Source organism: Ambystoma mexicanum, chromosome 6p, assembly GCF_040938575.1.
Source record: "Ambystoma mexicanum isolate Mex_15411 chromosome 6p, UKY_AmexF1_1, whole genome shotgun sequence".
Taxonomy (NCBI): domain Eukaryota; kingdom Metazoa; phylum Chordata; class Amphibia; order Caudata; family Ambystomatidae; genus Ambystoma; species Ambystoma mexicanum.
The window spans coordinates 627,664,891-627,688,551 of NC_090935.1; the positions used below are offsets into that span (position 1 = coordinate 627,664,891).

The following is a 23,661-nucleotide window of genomic DNA, read 5'->3' on the forward strand; positions in this document are numbered from 1 at the left end:
GCTAAAGGCTAGCGTGTGACTTTCTGTTGAGTGGCTGAACGCCTGACCTACGTTCTTCTGGTCATTGCAAGGATAGAGCAAAAGGGTCAAAGGGCAACATGTATTTATTTACTTATTTATTTTTACATGTATATAGCGTGCTTAACCGTTGGGCGTCTAGGCGCTTGTTGCATCTTAGTATGTCACAGAGGGTTAGCAGGAAGAGTGCTGCTAATGAGGACAGAGCTTAGAATGTTACAGACACATATCAGGAAGAGTAGTGCTAATGAAATAGGAAGGTTTTCAGTTTATTATGGAACACAATATAGGAGGGCTCCAATCTCAAGACGGGTGGAAGGGTATTCCATAGAGTGGCCGCAGAAACGGGGAAGGTGAAGCCTCCTTCTTTGGCTTGCTTGAATCTAGGAATGCAGAGGCAGTTGGCATAGGCCGACCAAGTTGGCCTGGTCGTGGCTGGTTTGGACAGTCTCTCGGACAGGTAGCCCGTGGCGGTATTAACAAGGCAAAAGTGGTCTATGGTGTTCTCGTACTGGGAGCCAGTGTGCCGCTCTCCTGGCTGTGCTGATGTGGTCACATTTGTTGAGCCCTAGCGCGGCTCTCAGGGCATTGTTCTGAATTTTTTGTAATTTGCTCAAGTTTCGCTCTGAGGTGCCACCCAGGAGGGCATTGCAATAATCCCGTTTTGCGCGAGTAATGGCCCTGGCAATGTTCAGGCAGTTGTCGTTTGAGAAGTTGGCATAGGGTTTTGCATCTATATAATAGAGCTTAACATCATCTTTCTCCAGTAATGCCAAGGAACTGGCAGAGCACTTTGGGGTCTTTGCATTGATTGCGAGGGAGCCTCAAATCCTATCCGTGTAAGTATGAAGTGGAAGTTTCAGAGCAGGATGTTAAGCTTCATGAGAAAAATGCTAATTTGAATGAGAAAGACTGGGCTGAAATGTATTGAAATTGGCTTTATGGGACCAGCCTTGGTAAGTCTGCCTTTCAATTGTGCTTCCAATGAGTGAGTGAATTGGAGTCACTCCCATAGAGGAAGGGTGCCTCCCGATGAGATAGACTCACTCCCGCTGACTAACTAATAGTCAGGCCCAGTAAGAGCGGTTCACTACCAGTGAGAAAGAGCTCCACTGCTTGTATTGTGCATGTAAAGTGCCCACTGCTGTCAGGAGTGGACATGGGAGGCCTTGAGGATGGGCCTGCTCGTTGATACTAGTGTGCCAGTGCCGACAGGGACTGGATGCTAGAAACAACTTTCCCTGTGCAACCTCCCGATCACAATGAAGACATGCAGCACCCCTATGGACAGGTGACCCCTTATTCCACATTAGTTCACACTGAACATTCGAGGGGAAACGTAGGTGGGCCTCCCCTGTTATGAAATATGTATATCAATTCCTTTTAGGAATCGATTAAATGTTGTTTTACTATTTTTAATACTGTTTGTATATATCATTTTATTGTATAGTGTTGAAGGTTAAATGTAACACCTATTCAACACTTTAATAAAAAATAAAATTAAAAAAAGGTTATTAAAAGGACGATTAAGCTAAAACATGCCGATGAACTGCACTGTGTGCAAGCATTTGAAGCGTTATTTACATACAGAAAGACTGCACTTTTCAAGAAATTGATGCCAAATTAAGTGTTACCCCCCTCAATGAAATGAAAGCACTACCCGAGAAGGCCTCACGGGCATATCATGTGTCTAGATCCAAACTGCTTGGACTCAAGCCGCCTGGAAGAACCTGGATAACGCGACTTGATTCCATCATGAAGCCAATTCTCCTTTCTGGGAGGAAGGGCTGGGGGCCAACTCTCAGCCAAGACCTTGCCAAGTGGAACAAGACGCCAAAAGAAGCCATGCTTCTACTATTCTGAAATCCGCAGAACCCCACACAAAAAATGCACGCCCAATGGATGTGCGGATCGACCCCCTATGCCAGACCTGGAAAAATAAATGGGTGAAGTTCTGAACACACATGCAACACAGCACTCAGAGCAGGAGAGCAGTGTCCACTTTCCGCTGCAAAGACACAAGAAGGCGCCCTTCTGGAGGTCTTGAAAGGACCACAAACTTCCAGAACCAAGACATGGACGGAAAATGCAAATCCATGGGACGTTAGACAAAGCAGCAGAGGGCCCAGCAGCGCCCCGGCATATGACACCCACAACCCCCACAGGGTGCAGGAGGACATGACAAAGCACGCACCCTGAGACTTGACTCCAATACACGGACCAAATGCAATCCAGTCAGACTCTGCCCACCTGCATATAGATAGCGATCAACTGTCATAATAATATGATCCTTTGCAGTGTGGGCAAAACGTGTTTCTTTCTAGTCATGCCATGAACTCGGGGTGATATTGATGTTGGCTGGTATTGGGGATTAGAAACATGTGCTCACACTGCAGAGAGCTGCGCCAGCCAGGGACCCTACTGCTTTGGATGCATCCAGCCCCCCCTCCCCCCCCGGGAAGAGTCCAGCATTATGAATGTAAGCGGAGCCCGTGTGTTCATGCTGGTCAGCGAGGGCAGTGTCTGCTCTGCTTGTGCACCAGGCATCCCCTCGCGTGCAGGAGCAGGTCACTCCCGGAACCCAGGTAGGCAGGGCCCGGCTCTCGCTACAGTCTCAAGCCACACACGGTGAGGGGGGGGGGGGGTGATGCTGGGCGCTCTCGCTCCTCGCCGACCCTCGCGGCGCTGGGAGCGCACTGCTGTCTGTCTGGCTGCCTTGCCTCCGCCTCCTCCTCCCCCACCTCAAGAAGTGTGTCATTTTCTCGGCCGCCTTTGCATAGCCTCCTCCCCCTGCTACATGATAAAAGGGCTGCTGGCCGGGCTGCCGCCAGCAGCCTCACTGAGGAGGGAGGGAGGAAGGAGGCAGCAAGACGCGCAGCCACAGCACTACCGCTTAACACGGTCCGGGGCACTTGCGAGAGTCCGGCTCCCGGGAAGCGCAGCCAGGCGCGGACCCAGGCGCAGAGGGACGCCGAGACGCAACTTCGCACCGCTGACCAGGGAGGCCGAGTCCCGGACCGAGGACACCTCTCCGGGGCAGCTGGCTGCTTCCATGAGTCGGTGCCTCGCAGCACCCCCCGGGCACCATGAGCCCCTCGACGCCGCCCTGAGAGACCGGCAGCCCGAAGCCGAAAGGTAAGGGGCCTTCTGATGAGTTCTGCCTGGCGGTGGAGAGGCGTGAAGAGGCTGGTGGTGCTGCTGTGGTGAGTGCATGCAGTGGCAGCAGTGGAGGGCGATGCACTGAGACGTGCTGCTGCAAGTGAAGTGTGGTGCAGGGGTGCAAAGGCAGCTGGCACTGTGGTGGTGGCAAGTACAGCCAGCCTGGATGGCGCACTGGTGTGTGATGTTAGCATGGTGACACTGGTAACTCTTGAAAGCGGGTGGAGGCTGAGTGTGGTGTGGCAAAGTTCGGGGTAAGGCAGCCAGCTGCGCCGTAACACTTGTTGTACCCGTGCCACCCTTCCGCAAGCCCCATGGCCGGTATGAGGGGTCGGTGCCTTCGCGCCACCACCCTCAGGGGTGTTGGAGGGCGGTCGTTATGGGATGTCCGCGCAGATGGAGTCTTGTTTTGATACCGGACCACTCGGCCCCTGTGAGTGTTCCGGCTTCTGGTTGCCCCCTCGACCACTGCGTATCGGATCGTCTTTCGACATGATGCTCATTTGAGAGGGCGAAGGCTGCACGCTTATAGCGCGTTACATGTAACCGGGCGTGCGTAGGGATAGCGTGACTTGCCACCCACGTGCAATTCACCACAATAGTGCAATGCCTTGGCAACGCAACAGTGGCAGTCTGCACCTGAAATAGCCAATGCGTTGATTTTTGTTACAGCAAAAAGCGCAACACCTTGGCATTTGTTAACAAAACCCGAACACCGGCGACTTTGCAGAAATCTGGGTAACGGTGTGACTTTCCGCACACACGTTTTAAACTACAATACACGGGGTTGTGGAGCGTGCACGGCCATTGGCGCGTGAAGAGGGGTCTTGCACCCTGCACACGCCCCTTGCGGCTGCCTGCCCCCAGGAGCCTCCCTTTCCCAGGCAGCGGAGGTCTAGGGTTCACGCTGCCCCATCCCACCTTGGCACGAGCCCTGAGAAGCTCTGGCGTCTCCCCACCTGGCCTGTCGCCGTGGCTAGCTGGTGTCTTGGCCGATGAGGGCCATTCATTTCTAGTTCTGCATCTGGGTAGAACTGTCTCCAAGGTGGGTCTTGTGTTGCACGCACGCACGCACGCGATGACCCGAGCGAACCTCGCGTGGCATGCCGGGGTCGTGTTCTGCAGTGCCAGCACCAGGGAGCAGCTCCAGTCCTACTTAACACGCCCAGGCATGCGGCGTGTAAGCCGCTCTCTGCCACGTGGGGACCACTGGCAATGTTTGCACAGGGGCTGTATGTATGCAACGCTGCCACCAACTCTTTCAAAGGCCACGACCACAGCGGGAAAGGGACACGGCATTGAGATATATTTTATGCAACAACTGCCCATGTTTACTGTTTCTCCAAAATGGTCATTACGGATCCCGCCACCCAACCACATGAAGTTGCCATCCTCGCCTGTTTGGCTGGAAGGCTGGTCTCTGTACACTGAGGGTCCTTGTAATTGTCGTGAGGACATAGTTTCGAATCTAGGCAAGGAAAGGGGGGGGCGCCACTACCCCTTCGATGCAACAAACGTGTGGTGCAAGGGGGGGCTTGCACGCACCGGATGACAGGAATGTCCCCTCTTTTCCCCCTGCACATGACGCGTTTGCATACACATGTGATGGGGGTCCTGGGAGTGCTGTGAGTTACTGCATGCGGCGGCGGGGACGCTCCTTCTTGACTCCTTGAGTCCATGTCTGCATTCGAGGTTATCCTTCTCGACTCAACCTGTTGGGTGCATGGGCACTGGGCAGGATAACAGAAAGGGTATGTGCTGGATTCATGGGTGTGACCATGCCACTCCCATGTGCTTCACGTGTTGCACTCGGGCATGTCCTGATGGGAGACACATGTTCGGTTCATGTGTGATGATGAGAATGACCCTTGAATGGGGATGGTTCGGGTTCATGGCTTCGTTGAAAACGATGCTTGTTTTTGACTCACGACTCGTTGGTTTCATGCATGTGATGGAAGGCTTGCCCAGTGAGGCAGGTGATGCTGGCTACATGCATGTGATGGAAGGCTTGCACAGTGAGGCAGGTGATGCTGGCTACATGCATGTGATGATGGGAAGGCTTGCCCAGTGAGGCAGGTGATGCTGGCTACATGCATGTGATGGTGGGAAGGCTTGCCCAGTGAGGCAGGTGATGCTGGCTACATGCATGTGATGATGGGAAGGCTTGCCCAGTGAGGCAGGTGATGCTGGCTACATGCATGTGATGGAAGGCTTGCCCAGTGAGGCAGGTGATGCTGGCTACATGCATGTGATGATGGGAAGGCTTGCCCAGTGAGGCAGGTGATGCTGGCTACATGCATGTGATGGAAGGCTTACCCAGTGAGGCAGGTGATGCTGGCTACATGCATGTGATGGTGGGAAGGCTTCTTGATCGAGCATGCGTTGGATTCATAGACACACTAATGGGAATATTAATTCTTAAAGCAGGACAGGCTCACTCCATGTGAGGGGCGGCAGAATGAGTCAAGTGGACGCATATCATGATGGGGGCGCTCCTTGATTGGGGACTGAATATTTACTGCTCTATCTTTTATTCTGGTATAACATGAACGGCATTAAAGGCAGCCCTTTTGCAGTGTCCTTTCTTAAAACGTTTAGCACGTTGTGGTCATGCATGCAATTACAGCATTGCTTATTAACAGCAATGCTCATTCTTGACTTGGGACATGGGCTCTGACATGCAATGAAGGCAATGCTCATGCTTGGGATACTTTAGAATTCTTAAGGTCCTGTATGGTCTGATGGCAATGCATATTCTTGCCTCAGGGGGTCTTAGGGTCTGGCATGGACTGATTGCAATGCTTATTCTTTACTTAGGGGGTCTTAGGGTCTGGCATGGACTGATAGCGAGGCCTGTTCTTGATTTAGGACATGTTGGTGCCTGCATGCCATGACTACAACGCTCACACCTGCATTAGAACATGTTGGGGCATGAATGCAATGACGACAATTCTCACCCGTGCATTAGAACATGCTTGGGTCATGCTTGCAATGACGGCAATGCTCACACTTGGATCAGAACACGTCGGGGTCATGCATGGAATGATTGGAACGCTCCTCTTTGGCACTGGCCTGTTGGGTTCATGCGCCTGCTGTTGGGAATGCCCATTCGTGGCTTAGGGCATGTTGTGTCCGTGCGACTCAGCTCTCGTGTTACCTGCAATCCCCTCCTGCCTTGGAAGTGTTTCTGTGTAATCCCGAATGCTTGCAGCCAGGCGTCCCTGCGGCAGCTCCACCGACCTGTAACCGAGGGAGGCACGCGCTTCTTGCAGAAACCTGTGCTCAAACTGCAGGTCATAAGTTCGAGTCCCGGTAGGCGGGACTCAGCCTTTTACCCTTCGGATGTACTTTGATCGCCTTTCCATGGGACACTGGCGATGCCAGGCGTCGCTCGCCATGGCACGCTAGACTCTCTTTATTATTCGGTCCCACATATGTTTAATGAAAGGGCGGCGTAAGACGGCGCATGTTTAATACTAGAGACCTTACAAATAGACGGCAAAGAAATTCGCCACCCCTCCCACCCCCACCAAACAGCAGACTTTCTTTCATCCGCAGCCGTGTCTGTTCCATGTGGGGGGTTTGTTTTGAGACGCGGAGAAGAAATGTCGCCACGGGAGAATCATTCCCAATGGGAAGACTTCCAAGAAAGCGAAGCGTGGGTTCTCCTTGCGAGTAACCATGGCAACGCGCGGGGCTGAATGGGAAGGGTTAGTAGCAACCACCGAGCCAGCCCCATGTGTGGTTTACAGCCAGCGCAGCCCACGGGGGTTTGCGGCCGGGCGGGGCTTGCGGAGCTTGCTGCGTCCGTGCCAGGGAGCACACCGGGAGCGCTTTCTCCCGGCAGCACACCAGCGTCTGGCCCCCACTACTCGGATATGCAGCCATTCATGCCTGCTGCACCGAGGCGGCATGGAAGCAGCCTGTGATCTCACATATGCGCAGGTAGTGCCAGGCAGGCAGCAGGGGTTGTTGGCAGGTCTCTGAACATCGCTGCGTCTAGTATTGCGCGTGCTGCCTCTCCCGGTATAGACAGTTATAGTTACAGACAGTTACCGCCAGCGCTCTGTGCATTCATCTCTATGTCTCTAAAGCAGATACGGGGCACAAAAGTACCCGGTTTAGGACGAATTCCACCGAGAGATGGCCTGGCCGCACCTGCAGCGGTGCTGGCAACATGTCAGTGTGCTGTGCGAAGGGACGCGCGTTGTGGTTTGTTTAATCTGTGTGTGCCCATGTCTGACAGCGTGTGCCTGTCAGCCTCTGTATGCATCGCTATATCCCTCTCCCTCCCCGCCCCCCCCCCCTTTGCATCCCCTGGTCAGGTTTACAAAGCGTTGTTCAATGGGATGGTGACCGGTGGTCCTGGAATTGGGCAAGATCTGTAATATCAGAGCAAAAGCTCGTTTTTAATTAACATAATATAACTGCACAATTTACCTGATATATTATAGACTATTTATACAGAGCAGTATTGCCGGAAATAGTGTTGGATGGGTTCTGAGGGTGTGGTGGAGAGGGGAGGTAATGGGTGGGTCGCGAGGGGGCAGTCCTTCTTTTGTTTTGTTTGCTGTCCTGGTTGTTTGTCTTGGAAATCTGGCCACCCTAGATTTTCCCATTGGAAAACACTTCTGTAAATCAGGTCCTTTGTGTCTCGCTGCCTTTGTTTGTCTCACTTCTTTGTTGCTACAGTTTTCTCTCTCGCCCAATCTCTTCCGTGTGCCTGCCAGCATCCTCCAATCTCTCTCTCTCTTGCTCCGCCAGAGTCACTGCCAGGGGTTTGAGATCCAGCAGGCAGTGCCGGCCCCAGGTCTGCCAATGCCCTGTGCGAGATTTGTGCACCTCCTACCCCGCCCACCACAAATGCAGAACAGCAGAGGGCTCAGTTCTGTTGTTCGGCTGATACCTGCACAACAGAAATGAGCACTCTGCTGTTATTGTAAAGTGTGTTTAAGAGGCCCTTGCGTCCAGCTCAGTGTCATGTAAACAGCACCTATTAAATAATCACGCCGTGGTTCTTTAATAGTCAATAATACTGAGCTGGAGGCAAGGCGCCCTTTATATGCGGCGCCGTGGGGGCACCCTTGTGCGTCCGCACACTCTAAGCGCACCTTGGGCCAGCGCTCCGATCAGGGGTGTAGCCACGCCCCTGCATGCTCACATCAGAAAAAATACAGCCCGCTCGGGGAAAAAGGCCCAAGACACGCTTGCAAGGATAACAAGTATTTATTTCTACAAAATAGAAATGCATCAGCAAAGACCTCTGCTGCTGCTGAACATTCTGAGCTCCGTAAGCATTTGCGGAACATTATAAGCACAAACAGTTCTGATGACGCAATGATATAGCATACAATACAGATTGGATGTGCTCTATACATATAGGGCCTGCTCCATATGGGATGCCAGGCCATTGGTCCATCTTCATCTGTCCATCTCCATCCATGTGGGCACTGCTGGACTCGTCATCCGTGGTGAAGCTGACCTGACAATTAGTTTGACAAACAATGTTATTTTATCATTGTAACAATGTACCTGGCGCATACAGGATGGGCTCGGGGGTGCGGGGAGAGCCGAGGTCACACTAACTCACATGCTTCATTCGCTCCCAGTCAGATGAGCAACTCCCAAGGTCCTCCACCTTAGTTTTAGGCTATAATTGCCTTCTGATCTTAGTGATCGATCGAGGGGTGTAAACGGTTTATGGTCGGTGTTCTGGGTTTGATGGTGCTTCGGCATGCAGGGGTCATGGGATGAAAGCATGGCAAAGCTGTATTTCTCATGTAGGGATTGTTGGGGGCAGGAGGGCCATGCTATCTGTTCCGTGGGATGGTACTCCCTTCTCATGACCTTATAGGGCGCATTCTTCCCTGGGCGCGAGGGCCTGTAACTTTCTGAACAATGGAGGATGTTGTGGATCTGTGAAACCTGGCCATGGTGGAGGTGGTGTTCATGCTCATGCAAGGGGTATAATGCTAACACACAAAATGCTGTTCGCCGTGCTGCGGCCTAACTTCTGAGGTGGCTGCCACTTGCCAAGATGTCGGTCACACCTATATCTACCATGTAGTTTGTAATGCATGCACTAAGATGATGGCGCACCCCCTTTTATATGCACCCTGCTCCCTGGGTGTGCTCTCTTAATGTTTATTCCTTATTTGATATCACCTAGGGGGGTCGGAAGACCCCCTCTCCTTCCCAACAGGGAGCAGCGGCCACTGCTCCCAGACATTTTTCATAGGGGTGGCCTGATGAGGTCCCTGGGGTGGCACACTAAAACAAAAACATAACTGAATTTTAGGCTGGTGGGGGGAGCAGTGTTTTTCTGAGGGTGGCCTGACCCCCCCTTGGCCACCTCTTGGTGGCGCCTCGTGCCGGTGGCCAGAGGCAAACAGCATCACTGCCCTTGATGAACCCTTCTTTCACCCAAACTACCTGGAGAAGATATGCTGGTTCTGAGTAGGTCTCTAGAGGGAACCTGGGACCCCAGGCACTACCTGCTTCCAACTTTCCAGCCCTGTGCATCACCCTGTCCATCGTCTGAGTCTCGCTGCCACCGTGTGTGCGACCCAGCTTCTGCACCTCTCTGCAGCCCATGCGAAGCGGCGGAACACAGATCGCTTCATGATCAGCTCACTGTTGTCCTGCCCTTCCCTCCCCTCTCTCCTGCAACATTCTCTGCTGGCCAGCACTCTTTCACCACTTATCCTTCTGTTCCCTTCACCACTCCATCGCATTCTCTGGACGCAACTCCCCCGCCCTCATTCGATTCGCTGTCACCACATCACCCATCTCTGTACCCCTTATTCTTTGCCCATCTACCCGTCCCATTCACTTGACGCCACCTTCCTCATCTGCACATGCACTCCCTCCTGTGGTTTGCACAGCCACCCCCTGATAGTCTTGGCCCCTCCCCCACCCTTCCATTACCATTCATTGGCGCCCTGATGCCTGCGGGCTCTGGCGCCTTACAAATCCAAATCAAATACAATCTAGTTCCACACGTTGCCCCTCTGCACATCCTCCCCAACCCCTTCTACTACACGCCCCCCCTTCATTCTTTGTGGACCCGAGCCTTCGCCTAAATATCCAACAGTGACTTTCTGACAGTCAGGCATGCAGTGGAGCTCCTACTGAACACTTTTTCATTGTTCAAACAAATATGAGTCACAGACATGACTTGCACATTGCGTTCCACTGAGAGGGAGTCGTAAAGCACTGGCTGGGTGTGCATTATCAATGAAATGCCATTTCAGCGCACAGTCTGGTGACGTGGAGTCTCATAATCCGAAGATTCCGTAGGATTTCCTCTATAATGCGCGCCCGCGCGCCCTCGCCGCCTCACAATGTAGTCGGTGATGTCCTCTTTGTTTCCTTGAATCCCAGTAGGTGCCATCGACACTGCAGCCCTGCTGCCTTAATGGTTAAGGTTGGTACAGCTGGCACCAGTGAAATGCTCCACAAGCCCCTCTTGGGGCCCATGCGCAGGCCAGCCCCATCATTTCGCAATGGTCCAAGGCAATATGTGCCACGGATTCTGGTGTGAGCAATTTCCCAAACCTGAACACAGGTTCACCTTTTCTGGGTGAACACTTGATCATGGCACCCACTCGGCATCTTGTCTGAGTGAGGGCCGCCGTAGTTCCATGACCCACACACTGCGGAGAATAATTCACATCCTTCAACCATTGGCTTTTAGTGGTTAGAGGTGCTGGTGAATTTATTTACAGTCAACATTTTGAGTGAATAAGAGGGAGGGGAATGGGCCTCATCAAAAATCATCTGGATGAAGGGTAGCAGTTTTGGGTGTGGAGGGGCGCCATTACAGAGCACAAGGGTCCATCCAAGAATTAGAGCCAGTTTTCGACATGTTTCCGATCGAGGTACCTTATGAACGCGAGATTTGTATCTACCAGCACTGTATTGACAGTGAACAACATTCTCACATTTTCTCAGTCCTGACGTCATCCAAGATGGCGTTATTTGTGCACCTTGACGAATGATTTCTGACCCCTCTTCTGATTGGCAGTAGTACTGCTGCTTTCTTAACTTCAAGGGTACCCACCAACCATAACATGCCAATAATCAAGTATTGGGACTCAGGGACGTGAGGGAGGGATCAAATTCCTTTTGTTAAAACACAAACGCATATTACAGCTACAACCCCATTTTTTGTCAATGTGTCCGTGTCCTGTGCAAGTTAGCCAACTAGCATACTAATATGTACACTTTTGCACTTGTACAAAAGAAAGAGGCATTCATTCTGTTGGCACAAGCCTTTCTTAAATACGACATAAATGTAGTAAACTGATGCTGCACCACCAGTTGCTCCTACATAATACACCGAGTTTGTTGTCCTTTTCAAAGGGGCACCTAAAGTGCGTCGGGTGTAGGGAAATCAGTTAATTTTAGCCCCAGGCACAGAATCAATGCAAATTCATTTTCCACGTCATAAAATCTTATTGTGATAGATACCATTGTCCATGCCCTAGTAGGCAAGAAGGCGCAGCATGTAATAGAGCCCTTATCGCACCTGTATAACCACCAGGTAATTGGTGTTCACATTCCATCTCCCCCAAAGCAGGAGGAAAGGCAGGGCTTTCTCTGTAGTAGTGGGACGTGAGAAATGTGGACGGGAAGGGTCGAAACTGTAGGATAGGCTCTGAGGTCAGTCAGATGAAAGTGTTTGCTTCAAATGGCTATCGTGCGTCTCTTTTTGCTGCTTCATTGGCAGGTGGTTGGCGCAAAAACACAAGAGAAGGCACCTGGGATTCTTGTTGGACTACACTTGCCCCTGAGCATTGAGTGTACCCAGTGCATCAGCTGGGCTAGCATGGGGAGGGGTGAGAAAGTCTGCCACTTTTTTTTTGCTGACTTAAGTTTACAAGTGCTTCTTCAAGGTTGAAGCTGGAGAACTGGTTTTTCAGCGTGAACTTGTTCTGAAGCCATTCACTGGATGCGCTGCAGGAAGGCAAGGAAGCCCGGCTTGAAAGGCGCACTGATTCTTTGTCATTTCTGTGAACAAGAAGTAATCCCTGCTTATTATGCATTAAAGTATTGCTTGTTGACTTTTCTGCCCGGAGACAAAAAAAAACCTAAATCTTTCTTTTTATGTTTGTTCAATTTCAGGGGTGGGAAAAAATGTCCGTCAACATGCATGAGAACCGCAAATCCAGAGCCAGCACTGGCTCAATGAACATCTACCTGTTCCACAAGACTTCCTACGCCGACAGCGTTCTGACCCACCTGAACCTCCTCCGCCAGCAGTGCCTCTTCACGGATGTCCTTCTCCACGCTGGTAGCAGGGCCTTCCCTTGCCACCGAGCGGTGCTGGCCGCCTGCAGTCGCTACTTCGAGGCGATGTTCAGCGGCGGGCTGAAGGAGAGCCAAGCCAGCGAAGTGAACTTCCACAATTCTATCCACCCGGAAGTGCTGGAGCTGCTCCTGGACTATGCCTACTCCTCCAGGGTGATCATTAATGAGGAGAATGCAGAGTCCCTCTTGGAGGCCGGAGACATGCTGGAATTCCAAGACATTAGAGACGCGTGCGCAGAGTTCCTGGAAAAAAACCTTCATCCCACCAACTGCTTGGGGATGCTCCTGCTTTCGGACGCCCACCAGTGCACCAAGCTCTACGAACTCTCCTGGGGCATGTGCCTGAGCAACTTTCAGAGCATCTGCAAGACGGAGGACTTTCTCCAACTCCCGAAAGAAATGGTGGTGCAGCTTCTGTCCAACGAGGAGCTGGAGACGGAAGATGAACGCATGGTGTACGAGTCAGCCCTCAACTGGATCAACTATGACCTGAACAAGCGCCACTGCTACCTGTCCGAGCTGCTGCAGACCGTGCGACTGGCCCTCCTGCCGGCCATTTACCTCATGGAGAACGTTGCCATGCAGGAACTCATCATCAAGCAGAAGAAGAGCAAGGAGCTCATCGAAGAAGCCATCAGGTGCAAATTGAAAATCCTGCAAAATGATGGCGTGGTTACAAGCCTGTGCGCGCGGCCTCGGAAGACTGGACATGCCCTGTTTCTACTTGGAGGTCAGACTTTTATGTGTGATAAGCTCTACCTGGTCGATCAAAAAGCGAAAGAGATCATTCCAAAGGCTGACATTCCGAGTCCAAGGAAAGAGTTCAGTGCTTGCGCTGTGGGCTGCAAGGTTTATATCACTGGTGGTCGGGGGTCTGAAAATGGCGTCTCTAAAGATGTGTGGGTGTACGATACTCTCCACGAGGAGTGGTCCAAAGCTGCCCCCATGCTTGTTGCAAGGTTTGGGCATGGCTCTGCCGAACTAAAACACTGTTTATATGTTGTCGGCGGACACACAGCAGCAACAGGGTGTCTTCCGGCATCACCGTCTGTTTCCCTAAAACAAGTTGAACAATATGACCCCGCCACCAACAAGTGGACAATGGTTGCTCCACTTAGGGAAGGTGTGAGCAATGCTGCGGTGGTCAGTGCCAAGTTGAAGTTATTTGCATTTGGTGGTACTAGCGTGAGCCACGACAAGTTACCAAAGGTTCAGTGTTATGACCCATGTGAAAACAGATGGACGGTCCCAGCCACCTGCCCCCAGCCCTGGCGCTACACCGCTGCAGCTGTTCTCGGCAACCAAATTTTCATCATGGGAGGAGACACCGAATTCTCTGCATGCTCCGCCTACAAGTTCAACAGCGAAACTTACCAATGGACAAAAGTTGGAGATGTGACAGCCAAGCGAATGAGCTGCCACGCGGTGGCATCTGGAAATAAACTCTATGTTGTTGGTGGCTATTTTGGGATTCAAAGGTGCAAAACGTTAGACTGCTACGATCCCACACTAGATGTGTGGAACAGCATAACCACGGTGCCATATTCACTGATTCCCACAGCGTTCGTCAGCACTTGGAAGCATCTCCCAGCGTAAGGAACTGATTAGGTAAGGATAAAGATATCAGGCAAAACCTGTGGTGCATGTGGGTAATTAGTTTGAAAAGGTTATATATGTGCAGCATATAGGAGGTTTACAGGCGGTGAAGCCATTGTCCCAGAAGAGAAAAGGGCCCAGCTTTTCTCACTCGGCCTGCTGCTTACACATCCTGAGGGTGCATGCCGCCCTATGGCTGTTAGGGTGGGCTGTGTGATGCCGTTGATGTCCCCTTGCTGAGAGAATTGTGAACTAACACTCCATCCAAACACAGGAAGAATGCTTATCTATTCAAAGCAATGCTCTTATTTCAACCCATGGGACATTTCTTGACAAAGGGCCATATTCAAAAGTGTACGGTCAAACTGACCTCATAGACATTTCGAACAAAGCAGTCATTAACCACACCATTATTCACTCGAAATGCATGACTGGCTGTTTATGCATGCGCCCGCTGATGCCAACTGGCAATGCAGGAAAGCGATGGTCTTTACACCGTCTGGGGAATGGTCTGTTTTCCGTATCAGATGTATTCCTATCGTTGGAGTGTACTTTCACTACTTACCAACTTTACCACTCAGTTCTCCGATGTTGAGCTGTGCTTATCACACGGTATAGATGGCAGGCTCATTGGTGATATGGTTTCCTGTAACTGAAACTGTGAGTACCCCCTTGCTGTATACTCCCATGCTAACACACACGGAAGAGGGTCTTCTCTATATGGGCGAGCCTAAGAACCAGGGGTGTCTAAAGGAGGTCCTTATCTGAAAATATTGCACCGGATGACTTCCCTTTCAGGAAGCCCTGTTCTCCCCCCTTCAGCAGGAGCGGGAAGGGCAGTAGCCATCGACCTGGGAGTTCTGCAATTCACCCTATTGGCAGAACACTGAGCACAGCCGTGGCAGCATTCATGGAAATAAAAGGAGCTGTAGAGAGTGTGTTTGTTGGGATGGAAACAGGTGTCATGTCACTCCAATGCAAAGTGGACCTCTTCATAACAATAACGTTATAAGGATGGCGAATTCCATTTCTGTTGAAGGGGAATGGTTATTGTATTTTGCAAACTAGTAAGCAGTGGTTGCCTGTGGGTGGCACCAGCTATCTGGATACATTAACAATCTTGGTACCCAATCTCCTCTCTTTATAGCCGTAGGAGGTGGAGTCCGAGGCTAGTCAGGACTATTTTATTTGTTTACAGGTTGGCGTGGGACTCGGAGGGCTCCCATCACTAACTTTGCCAAACACCTTCTATTGTTTGCATACTTCCTGTTTGGATGCTATTTCTTCAGAAAGTCCTCTTTCCATGGCGAGCCTGGGCTTTCCGGTAAGGGAAACTCCATTGTTGACTCTTAACAAGGAACAGGAAGTCGGTGTGAAAAGATAACGTAACACATCCTTCTGACTTTCCACACGATACCAGAAATAGTTTGACTCTTGAAAAACACATTTTTTTTACAATCTCATTAATAATCGTTCGCTGCCTGAAAAACATTTCTTCACCCTGATAAAAGTTTAGGATGTTTACCTCAAACACAGTTTAGGGTTGGGCAAGCAGGGTGTTACCATATTGAACACCATCACTATTCCTTATCACTGCCTGAATTGGACTTGGAGCAACCACAGGAGCTCAAATTATGAGATCCGGGGTGCTACAGCCCCCCACAACCTCCTCCTCACAATCTTTAGGGCTATGCTTGCCTTGCTGCATTTTTATGGTTCGACATGATTTCAGTACCCCCTCCCCCCATATAAAATGGTTCTTGCACCTCTGAGAGCAACCCCCAGTCTGGTAACTAGGGGACCTGTGAAAATGGCTAATCCAGTGGCCTGGGCACAAGTGTTGTGGCAATAACTTGGCCTTATAAAGCCCTTTATTAAGTCTTTCTAGAGTGTGCAGGTACTGTGTGTAGGAAGGAAACAGGGAAGTAAAGCTAAATGTAAAAGACTACAAATATTAACTCGTCAAACACCAGCGAGTCACTAATGGCAGAAGGCCTCTCCCTAGCCAGGCCCAGTCTCCGCGCACACTGAACGCCTGCATTTGTTCGTGTTCCCCGGGGCCGTCACACCTCTGAAGTTGCAATTCATTCAATGTTTGTCACACAAACTGAGCAAATCTAGGCCAAAGGTCGTTTTTTTATAAGAGGCACCCCGGCTTGTTCAGTTCTATGTGACATGAAAGCTTCAAATAATAGGAGAGCCTGCAGCTTTAATGGAGTCTGAAATAGGAGTAGGGTAAAATAAAGGCTCGGGCAGAGTTTCTAAAGGGACACCAAAAAGTGTGCACTGGTGCAAGTGCAATTTGCACTTCTTTAGCAACAGGCAAACAATATCCCTAGTGCAAAGATATATTCTTTCAATGATTTTTTTTGCACCAGGGCAATGTTTGCTCCCACTACAGCAAGCATTGCTGTGGTGCAAATTCTTTTGGGAAGAATGCTCCTTGAACTGGGGCATTTGTGCCATGTTGATACCAGTACCTAAAATTGCACTGGCACTGACACAGTTTCTGTTATGAGGCCCCTGAATGCTTGGTACATATATGGAATACATTCTGGGTCCAGCTCTATGATCCCGTGGTGCCACACACACAAACACAGAAGGCATGCCAGTCACCCTTCCACTGGGCTTGCATTTAAATTCACCTCTGTAGGTATTAGTAGCGAGTGCCCCTAAAAAGCTTACCTTAGCACGTGCTCTGCGACGAGTCATGTTATCACATTTCATGGGCTGATCATACAGCAAAAGATACAGCAAAAGAGGTTTGAGGTTTTGGGTATGGTTGGATTGATGCCACAGCCCAGGCCAGGCGATGATCTGAGGAGCCATCCGCAAGCCTGGTGCTGTAGAAGAGAACACCTCCTCACACCCACTGTTGAGACTCAGGGTGGCGGCGCAAAAACGTACTGCCTCCCCAGGCATGTGCCTAACAATATCCTTGGGTGGGTCTTGGTTTTGATCTGGGACAGTAGTGTGCCCCACTTCATTGGTTCCCTTTTTATTTAGGGGTCTCTCCAATCGATTTCAGTAGAAAGCACGTCCAAACTCAGGTTTAGGAAAGAAAATATGTCGTATACACCAGTGCCATTTATATGCCTTAAAAAGGCCTCTTCTCTTGTGCACGGCCGATCATACTTTCAAGTATTATGTGTGAAGGTAGCACGGGCAGGGCAAGTCCTGGGGCGAAGACCTGTGACAGGGCCACGGCGGAGGAGGGAGGCAATGTTTCCCACCGCAAAAGGCAGCCCTTTTATAACACCTGTTCCCAGTGAGGTGCCGCCACCAACCCTACGCAGAATGAGGTTAACTGTGGGCATCCCAGCATAAACCCACTGGAGGGACAGTGTGTAGTTCTCGTCTCTAGGTAACTTTCTGTAAAAACATTGTTCATGGTGCCTGCGCCCTTTTCCATCCAACTGCTGAGGCCAGAAATATCCTGCTTCTTTTAAATTATGAGTTACTTGTTTGGCCAAAACTCGTTAAGAGTTCATAGCCTGCCCCGGGAGGACTTCCTCATTCCTTTAGCATTGCTCAGAACTCGCCGGGAGGCTGCACCGGCTCTGCGCAGTCAGCCTCACCGGTGCTAAGCTTTGCAGGTTTCGGTCTGACTTTGAAACCATTTGTAAAGACTAACTGCAATGTATAGCTTCCAGGTTAACGCTGCCGGTTCATACTCTGAAACTCCAGAACAATGTGCGCCTTAGTCATTCAAGCAAAGTATTGTATCACGGCTACCACCAATGCATTCCTCCACTAAAGCCAACCTCAGGCTGGGGAAAAGTGCCTGCATTCACCAAGACCAATGCTTTCTTGGGTTGGCAGCGTGCCCCCACCAACACTCCCCCACTCTGTAATGGCTTTATCCTCATTAATGTGGATTATGATTGAATTAATGCATGCCAGCCAAAGGCTTTATAGTTCTGCCTGCTCACCCACAGAGGGGTGGTTATTGTCTCCAGCTGTGATATTTGCGGCTGGGCTGCTGAACAGATGAAAAGGAAATTACTGCTAATTAACTAGGAACAGGAAGTGATTGGCCTGGTTTTGTTCCCAGCCTTACCAGCTCATTTGATGTGATAATGCGCTGTTTATAAAAAGGAAACGTTGTTGCTTTGTAGAAAAGTGTTCGTTAAATTAACATTTAATGGTCAATGTGTTATTTGAGGGAAAGAACAAACTAAACCAGACGCCATTAACAAGCCACACATATCTGGCGAGTTGGAACTATTTTGTCTTGAGTCACAGGATTTGCATATACTATGTTGTTTTTTTTCCTGCTGAAAATGTTAGACCCATTGGCCTTTAAGTTGGGACATGTCATGCGTGAGAATGCTATCCAGTCCTGCTTTTAACTTTACATTCTGATAACTTGTACTTTTTCTTTGCCTGTTGGCCATGAAAGTCCGACAATGCAAAGAAAAAAACACAAACTTCTCACAGACTACATGGGCCCACTTGAGAGATTTGTAAGGCCACTTGTGACCCTTGGTTTGTAGAATGATCAAATATCTCCCAGGTTGGTATTTTTTGACACAACCAGTGACGGGAATGAGCCTCTCTCCTGAGCCCAGCCATGCTAGGATAAGGTTCTGCTATAAGTAGCACATCACCACTTCCTTTTGACCTTTCCATATACGGTGCCAAAGTGGCAGCCCTAGCCTGACCTGGAACATATTTCTCTCTACCTTAGTTCACAACATTGTCACTATCACTGGCCTCTACAAGCCATATCACTTGCCTGGCAGGATGTGAAACTATAAAGCCACTCTCTTTAATGGCCATTCTGCCCCTGCACTTCATTCAAATAAATAGTATAATTGGTCTGCACCAAAAGTGCCGTGCTGCAGTGTTGCCCGTGCTGCAGTGTTGCCCGCTGACCGTCTTGGCACACCACACCTTCCACATTATACTACAAATATGTAGCAACCAATTATACTTAATGTTCTCCTTTGGTGCTGCCATTTTGGGCATGCGTGTCCCAAATGATGTCCCAAAGCCTTATCTGTTTGGCTGAAACATGGTACACGGGACGCTATTATAAATACCTGGACTATAAAGATGTGTTTTCAAAGGGAGCCCCGTCACACTACTTGGTCAGTATTGTGACTAAACTCTCCCTCGCCAATCGAATGTCTGCTTTTATTTTGCAAGGTGACATTTTCCTGTTAAAATAGAGTGTTAAAAAAACCGGCAAATCTGAATTAATGTGCCTCTCTTTCTGAAGGGATCTGCTTGCTAGCGAATGCCAGTTTGCATACCTGGAATTGGACACATGTATTCTCGGTTAAATGATTATCTTTTAGTGCATACTTTGTAAAGTAAACTACGCATTCATTTTAGAAGCACAGCATCAGTACCGTGTCAGTAACCCCCTTACTAATTTCTTTCAGTGACCTCACAGCCTGGGCAGAGATGCAGAGGTTCCGCAGTGACGAACCAAGATGGCTGCCACGCGCACGCCCGCCCGCCCGCCCGCCAAGAGGCAGAGCGGCAACATCCAGGCGGGGAATTCAAGGACTATCTCTGAAGCCGAATCCTACCTGCGTTCACGACAGCACGAGCCTGATTTCCAGCAGAACTTAAACAAACGCGGGCTGTCTGTCACCTGTTTCGTGGACCCAGGGGTCGGCCTGTGGAGATGACTGTTGCGCAGCACGAATTGCCGTGGGGGCGCTGGCAGGCCGTAGGCAGTGAGGGGTTAATGACACTGAACACGCTGCTGTGTGCGGGGCTGCGAGGTCTTGCCGCCCTAGGACCAATGGGCGGGTTCGGTTCTGAGCAGGACTTGTGGCCGCAGCACAAGCCCTTTTTCCTGGAACCAGCGCGGGAAGGCCACACAAGGCCGAGTCCCCTGAGCAGCGCCGTGGCTGTGCTCTACGCGATTCAAGCTTTTTATGTTAACGTTTACCTATTTATTGTGTGCTGCTTGCATGCTGAGGCATTGCCCCTGTTGTCTTCTCATGCGAGGGCTCACGTGAATGGATTGTATGTTTTGCACATTTTGTTTACTCGGCCTCTTTCTTTTGCTAGTACACAAACCCTTACACACAGAGAAAGGAAAGAGAAGAATGGCTGGGCAGCAGCCAAGTGGGTGAGAAGCAGGAAGGTGGCAGCTTGGGGGCGGGGAGGGAGATTTCGCCAGTGCAGAAACGGAAGTATTACTAGACAGGATGTGAAATGGCACACTGACTGGAAGGACAAAGCCACGGAGGGTTTCCTTGTCAGACCGCCGGTTCCCCAAGCTCACTCTTCCCTTGTTTCTTGATCATGCACACCCTTTCGCCAGTTTGTGCATAAAGCATTACTAGCGGCATTATCCAAAGGTATTTATTTATTTATTGAGGCTACAGGGAGGTTTAGGTGTATCCTCGCTTATGTGAATGAATGAAGTGTTTCAGATTTTTTTATTGTTTATTTTTTTAGTGTGGATCTTAAGCAAAAATTTGCACTGGCTGAATTGTCTTTTTTTTTTTTTACATTGTATTGAGGCCTGGGCGAAGGCACAGTGTGTGAGAAGCACAATGGACTGCTGTCATTATAAAAGACAAAGCGCCTCTTTTTAATTCTAGTTGATCGAAAACCCTTTTGACCAATTATAAATCGTTTCTACAGGATCCAGCTTGGGTAATTGGTTTTTGGATATCAGCAAGGGCAATTCTACTGGTTAGGTAATCTACCAAATTAAATAAATACATCCTAGAAGACCCCAAATAGCCAGTTCCGCGATGCAACCGGAACACAACATGTTTAGATGTCCAAAAAACCAATACGCCAGGAACTGACAATAGTAAAAAAACAATTGTAACTGGTACACTGGAATCCCCACGAGACAATACCTGCTTTGTCTGTGCATTGCAGGCACTTTGATTTCACTATCATGTCATAGTTCCTATTAAAAAAATCAATGTATTTTCAAATATTTGAATCTTAATTCAAGTGGCTGAGAAGACAGTTATATTTCCGTAATATTGTTGTGGAGACTTAGTTAAAATAGTTGTCATTTTAAAAACAAGAAATAACAAGTTAACCTGGAAAGTCATCAGAAATACAGTTAAAGCCCTATTTTTGTTATGGACACGTCCATCGCTGCAAAGTGGCCTCATGTCCTGTGTGCCACAGCCATTCAGTCCTGACATTGAAGTCTGGTAGCATACATGACTAGGTTCTATTTGGGTACCTTGAAGATGAGATAGACGGGATGGATTTGGGGCAGTTGCGTTACATGTGCAGATGGCTGACTTCGTGGTATAAAACTGGAATCACGCAGGTCGTGTGCTCATATTTGACGATCCTAAAACTTTAAAATCAGGTAAAACAGGGACCCTTTGGTTTGTGTTTCATCTGTACCGATGCAGACTTAGCAATATTGCCTCCATTGGTGGCCCCAACCTCGGGGAACTATGGCCTTGATTCGCACACCCACACAAAGCCGGGTACACAAATCAAGGCCAGCACCGTCGCCGCTGAGGGCACCATTTCAGGCATTGTGGCATAAGTGGAAGTCTTAAAGTAGCACTGCACTTGTAAGCGCAGCATCTTCAGCGTGACATGTGGATAACTTTACTTGATTGGGGAACGACTATCTAAGCAACGGTTAGGAAATCATTGCTACATACCTGTTGTGTACAACCTTACTGATAACTGGCCCTGTATTATGATCAGCCCCTTTACCCAGCAGTCTTTTCATGCTGGAACTGGTAGTTCAGCCTTTTTCATTACACACATGAGCCTACGCGTCCGAAGGTAGGTAAGGTGGATTTGTCTAAGGCCAGGGCTTGAAGGCCTCATGGCGTGGACCTATGTGGTAAGTGTAGATAACAACACATGATTTCCTAATGTGCCTGTAACCATGCATCAGTGACATGCAAAACATTTTCTTTATTTTTCAAGTAGAGAAGTCTTATCTCTTTCTGACATTAATCGATAAAGGTTCTGGTCCACAATTCTTTTAAGACCATGTTTCATTAGAATGGACTGGAAGTGGCGGCAGTAGTTGTGGGACTCATCCTAGGTTAATTATGGTTTCTGGTCTGCAGCAGGATCCTTTCAGGAACCCCTCTCAGTTGTGATGACTTGGGTAGTGGGGGTAGAAGCAAGCTTGCTGCTTGACCTTGTAGGACTGAAAAGCATGCTACACATAATGCGAGTCACTGTGCCGCACGCATAAAAACCCTGGCACAAGAGAAGCAGGTTCCTTCTTTTCCACAGGCCGGTTGCTGTAGTGACCGATAACAAAGGGCCACCTTCTACTTCTGGGATTATTTTGCAGACCCTTATTCACGAACCTTGACATCTGTCTGAATAAAGACTGATTAGAGATGAATAATGTTGCTTCTCTGTCTATTTCGCTACAGAAAACTGTTCACGTGGAGATGTGAAATGGATCTCTTCTCTTACCTACTTTGCTGCCTCGTTGTCTTCTTTGTGACTGCAAGACCTGTTTGGTTCGTTGCTGATTAGGTCACAGTAATCTTTCGGCAAAGTGCTTTTGATCCACAATGTTCACATGTGTCTTAATTTTAATAAAAAGGCATTTAAAAAAAAACATGTTCTGTTGTTGTAACGCTCCGTCTCATTTTGTATTTGAATATTGTATTTTGGCTGTTGAGTGCACGCGCTATGCAAACAGCAGGATGCCGTAGAGAGGATGAGGATGTAAATAAGAATCAATCCATTGGTGCTATGTAAAAACGTGCTGCAGCCGGGATGAGAACACCTGGCTCAAGAGGCAGGATTCTTCCGGATTCTGTTAATGACATATGCTTGGTGTTCTCTTGCAATGAAGTTGGCTGCGTGTTTGCTTATTCAAGAAGTTAGACCAGAGAATGGGCCAGAACCAAGGACAGGCCTCGGATCCCTGCTGAAAAACTGTTCTATGAAAAACAATACATGGGTCTGATCCTCGGTTGTAAAATATACCAGAGCAAAAAAAGGAGTTTAGATGTTATGTTATGTTAAAGGTACTTATATAACACACTGTCACCAATGGAATTGGTCCCCAGGCGCTCTGGCGGATCTGTAAACAGGAAGGACGGGTAGGGTTAGTCGGGAGGAGGGGAACAGGAGAGTGGGAGAAGTGATGTTGGCAGCTTCAGCTCAGTATACACCGAGTGCCCGACTTTGGTGCTAATATGGGATCGGGCAAGACCTTGAGTGTTCTAGGTGATGGTTATGTGTTGTTGATGCGGTGTGGTAAAGTGTGTGCGGATTGCTGAGAGAGAGATGGTTGTGTGGCTTTGTGTGGTTTAAGTATGCAGAAGATTGAGGGTTGGGTTAGTGGGGTCTGTGTCCTGATTCAGGTACTTCTGATTCCGTTAGAGTTGTATCCCTGTGGGTTGGGTTGATGCTGGTCCCTTATGGGCTTTGTTTGTGCTGCGCTGACCCTGCTGTATCATAGTGAGTAATTTATACTGTCAAAGGCCAGCCACAGAGGTCCAAGAGGATCAGGATGGAAGGGCAATTGATGTCCAGTTCCACTCATTTAAAGGAAGGCCTCATGGCCTATCATGCATAGACAGGTCTCACAAGATAATGGCAATACCAACCAGGACATGACTGAAAATTGCGATGTCATTA

At 49.4% G+C, this 23,661-nt stretch overlaps 1 protein-coding gene across 2 annotated transcripts; it reads left to right on the forward strand.

Annotated features, from left to right (window-relative positions):
* Positions 1-2,811: 2,811 nt before the first annotated feature.
* On the forward strand, positions 2,812-22,630 carry ENC1 (ectodermal-neural cortex 1). 2 transcript variants are annotated; one of them, XM_069627489.1, is made up of 3 exons: positions 2,812-3,153; positions 12,304-14,097; positions 19,476-22,630. In XM_069627489.1, exon 2 carries the CDS (start codon positions 12,316-12,318, stop codon positions 14,083-14,085), a length of 1,770 nt encoding a protein of 589 aa, XP_069483590.1. In that variant the 5' UTR covers positions 2,812-3,153; positions 12,304-12,315; the 3' UTR covers positions 14,086-14,097; positions 19,476-22,630. The 2 variants fall into 2 exon arrangements, with proteins under 2 accessions (XP_069483590.1, XP_069483589.1); XM_069627488.1 differs by lacking the exon at positions 2,812-3,153 and adding an exon at positions 7,034-7,122.
* Positions 22,631-23,661: the final 1,031 nt, after the last annotated feature.

Excerpts from the sequence above, each read along its gene's own strand:
- ENC1 (XM_069627488.1), top strand. The coding sequence starts at position 7,090 with ATGGAAGCAGCCTGTGATCTCACATATGCGCAG. Across the intron at positions 7,123-12,303 it reads GTGATCTCACATATGCGCAG|GGGTGGGAAAAAATGTCCGT; the intron begins GTAGTGCCAGGC and ends GTTCAATTTCAG.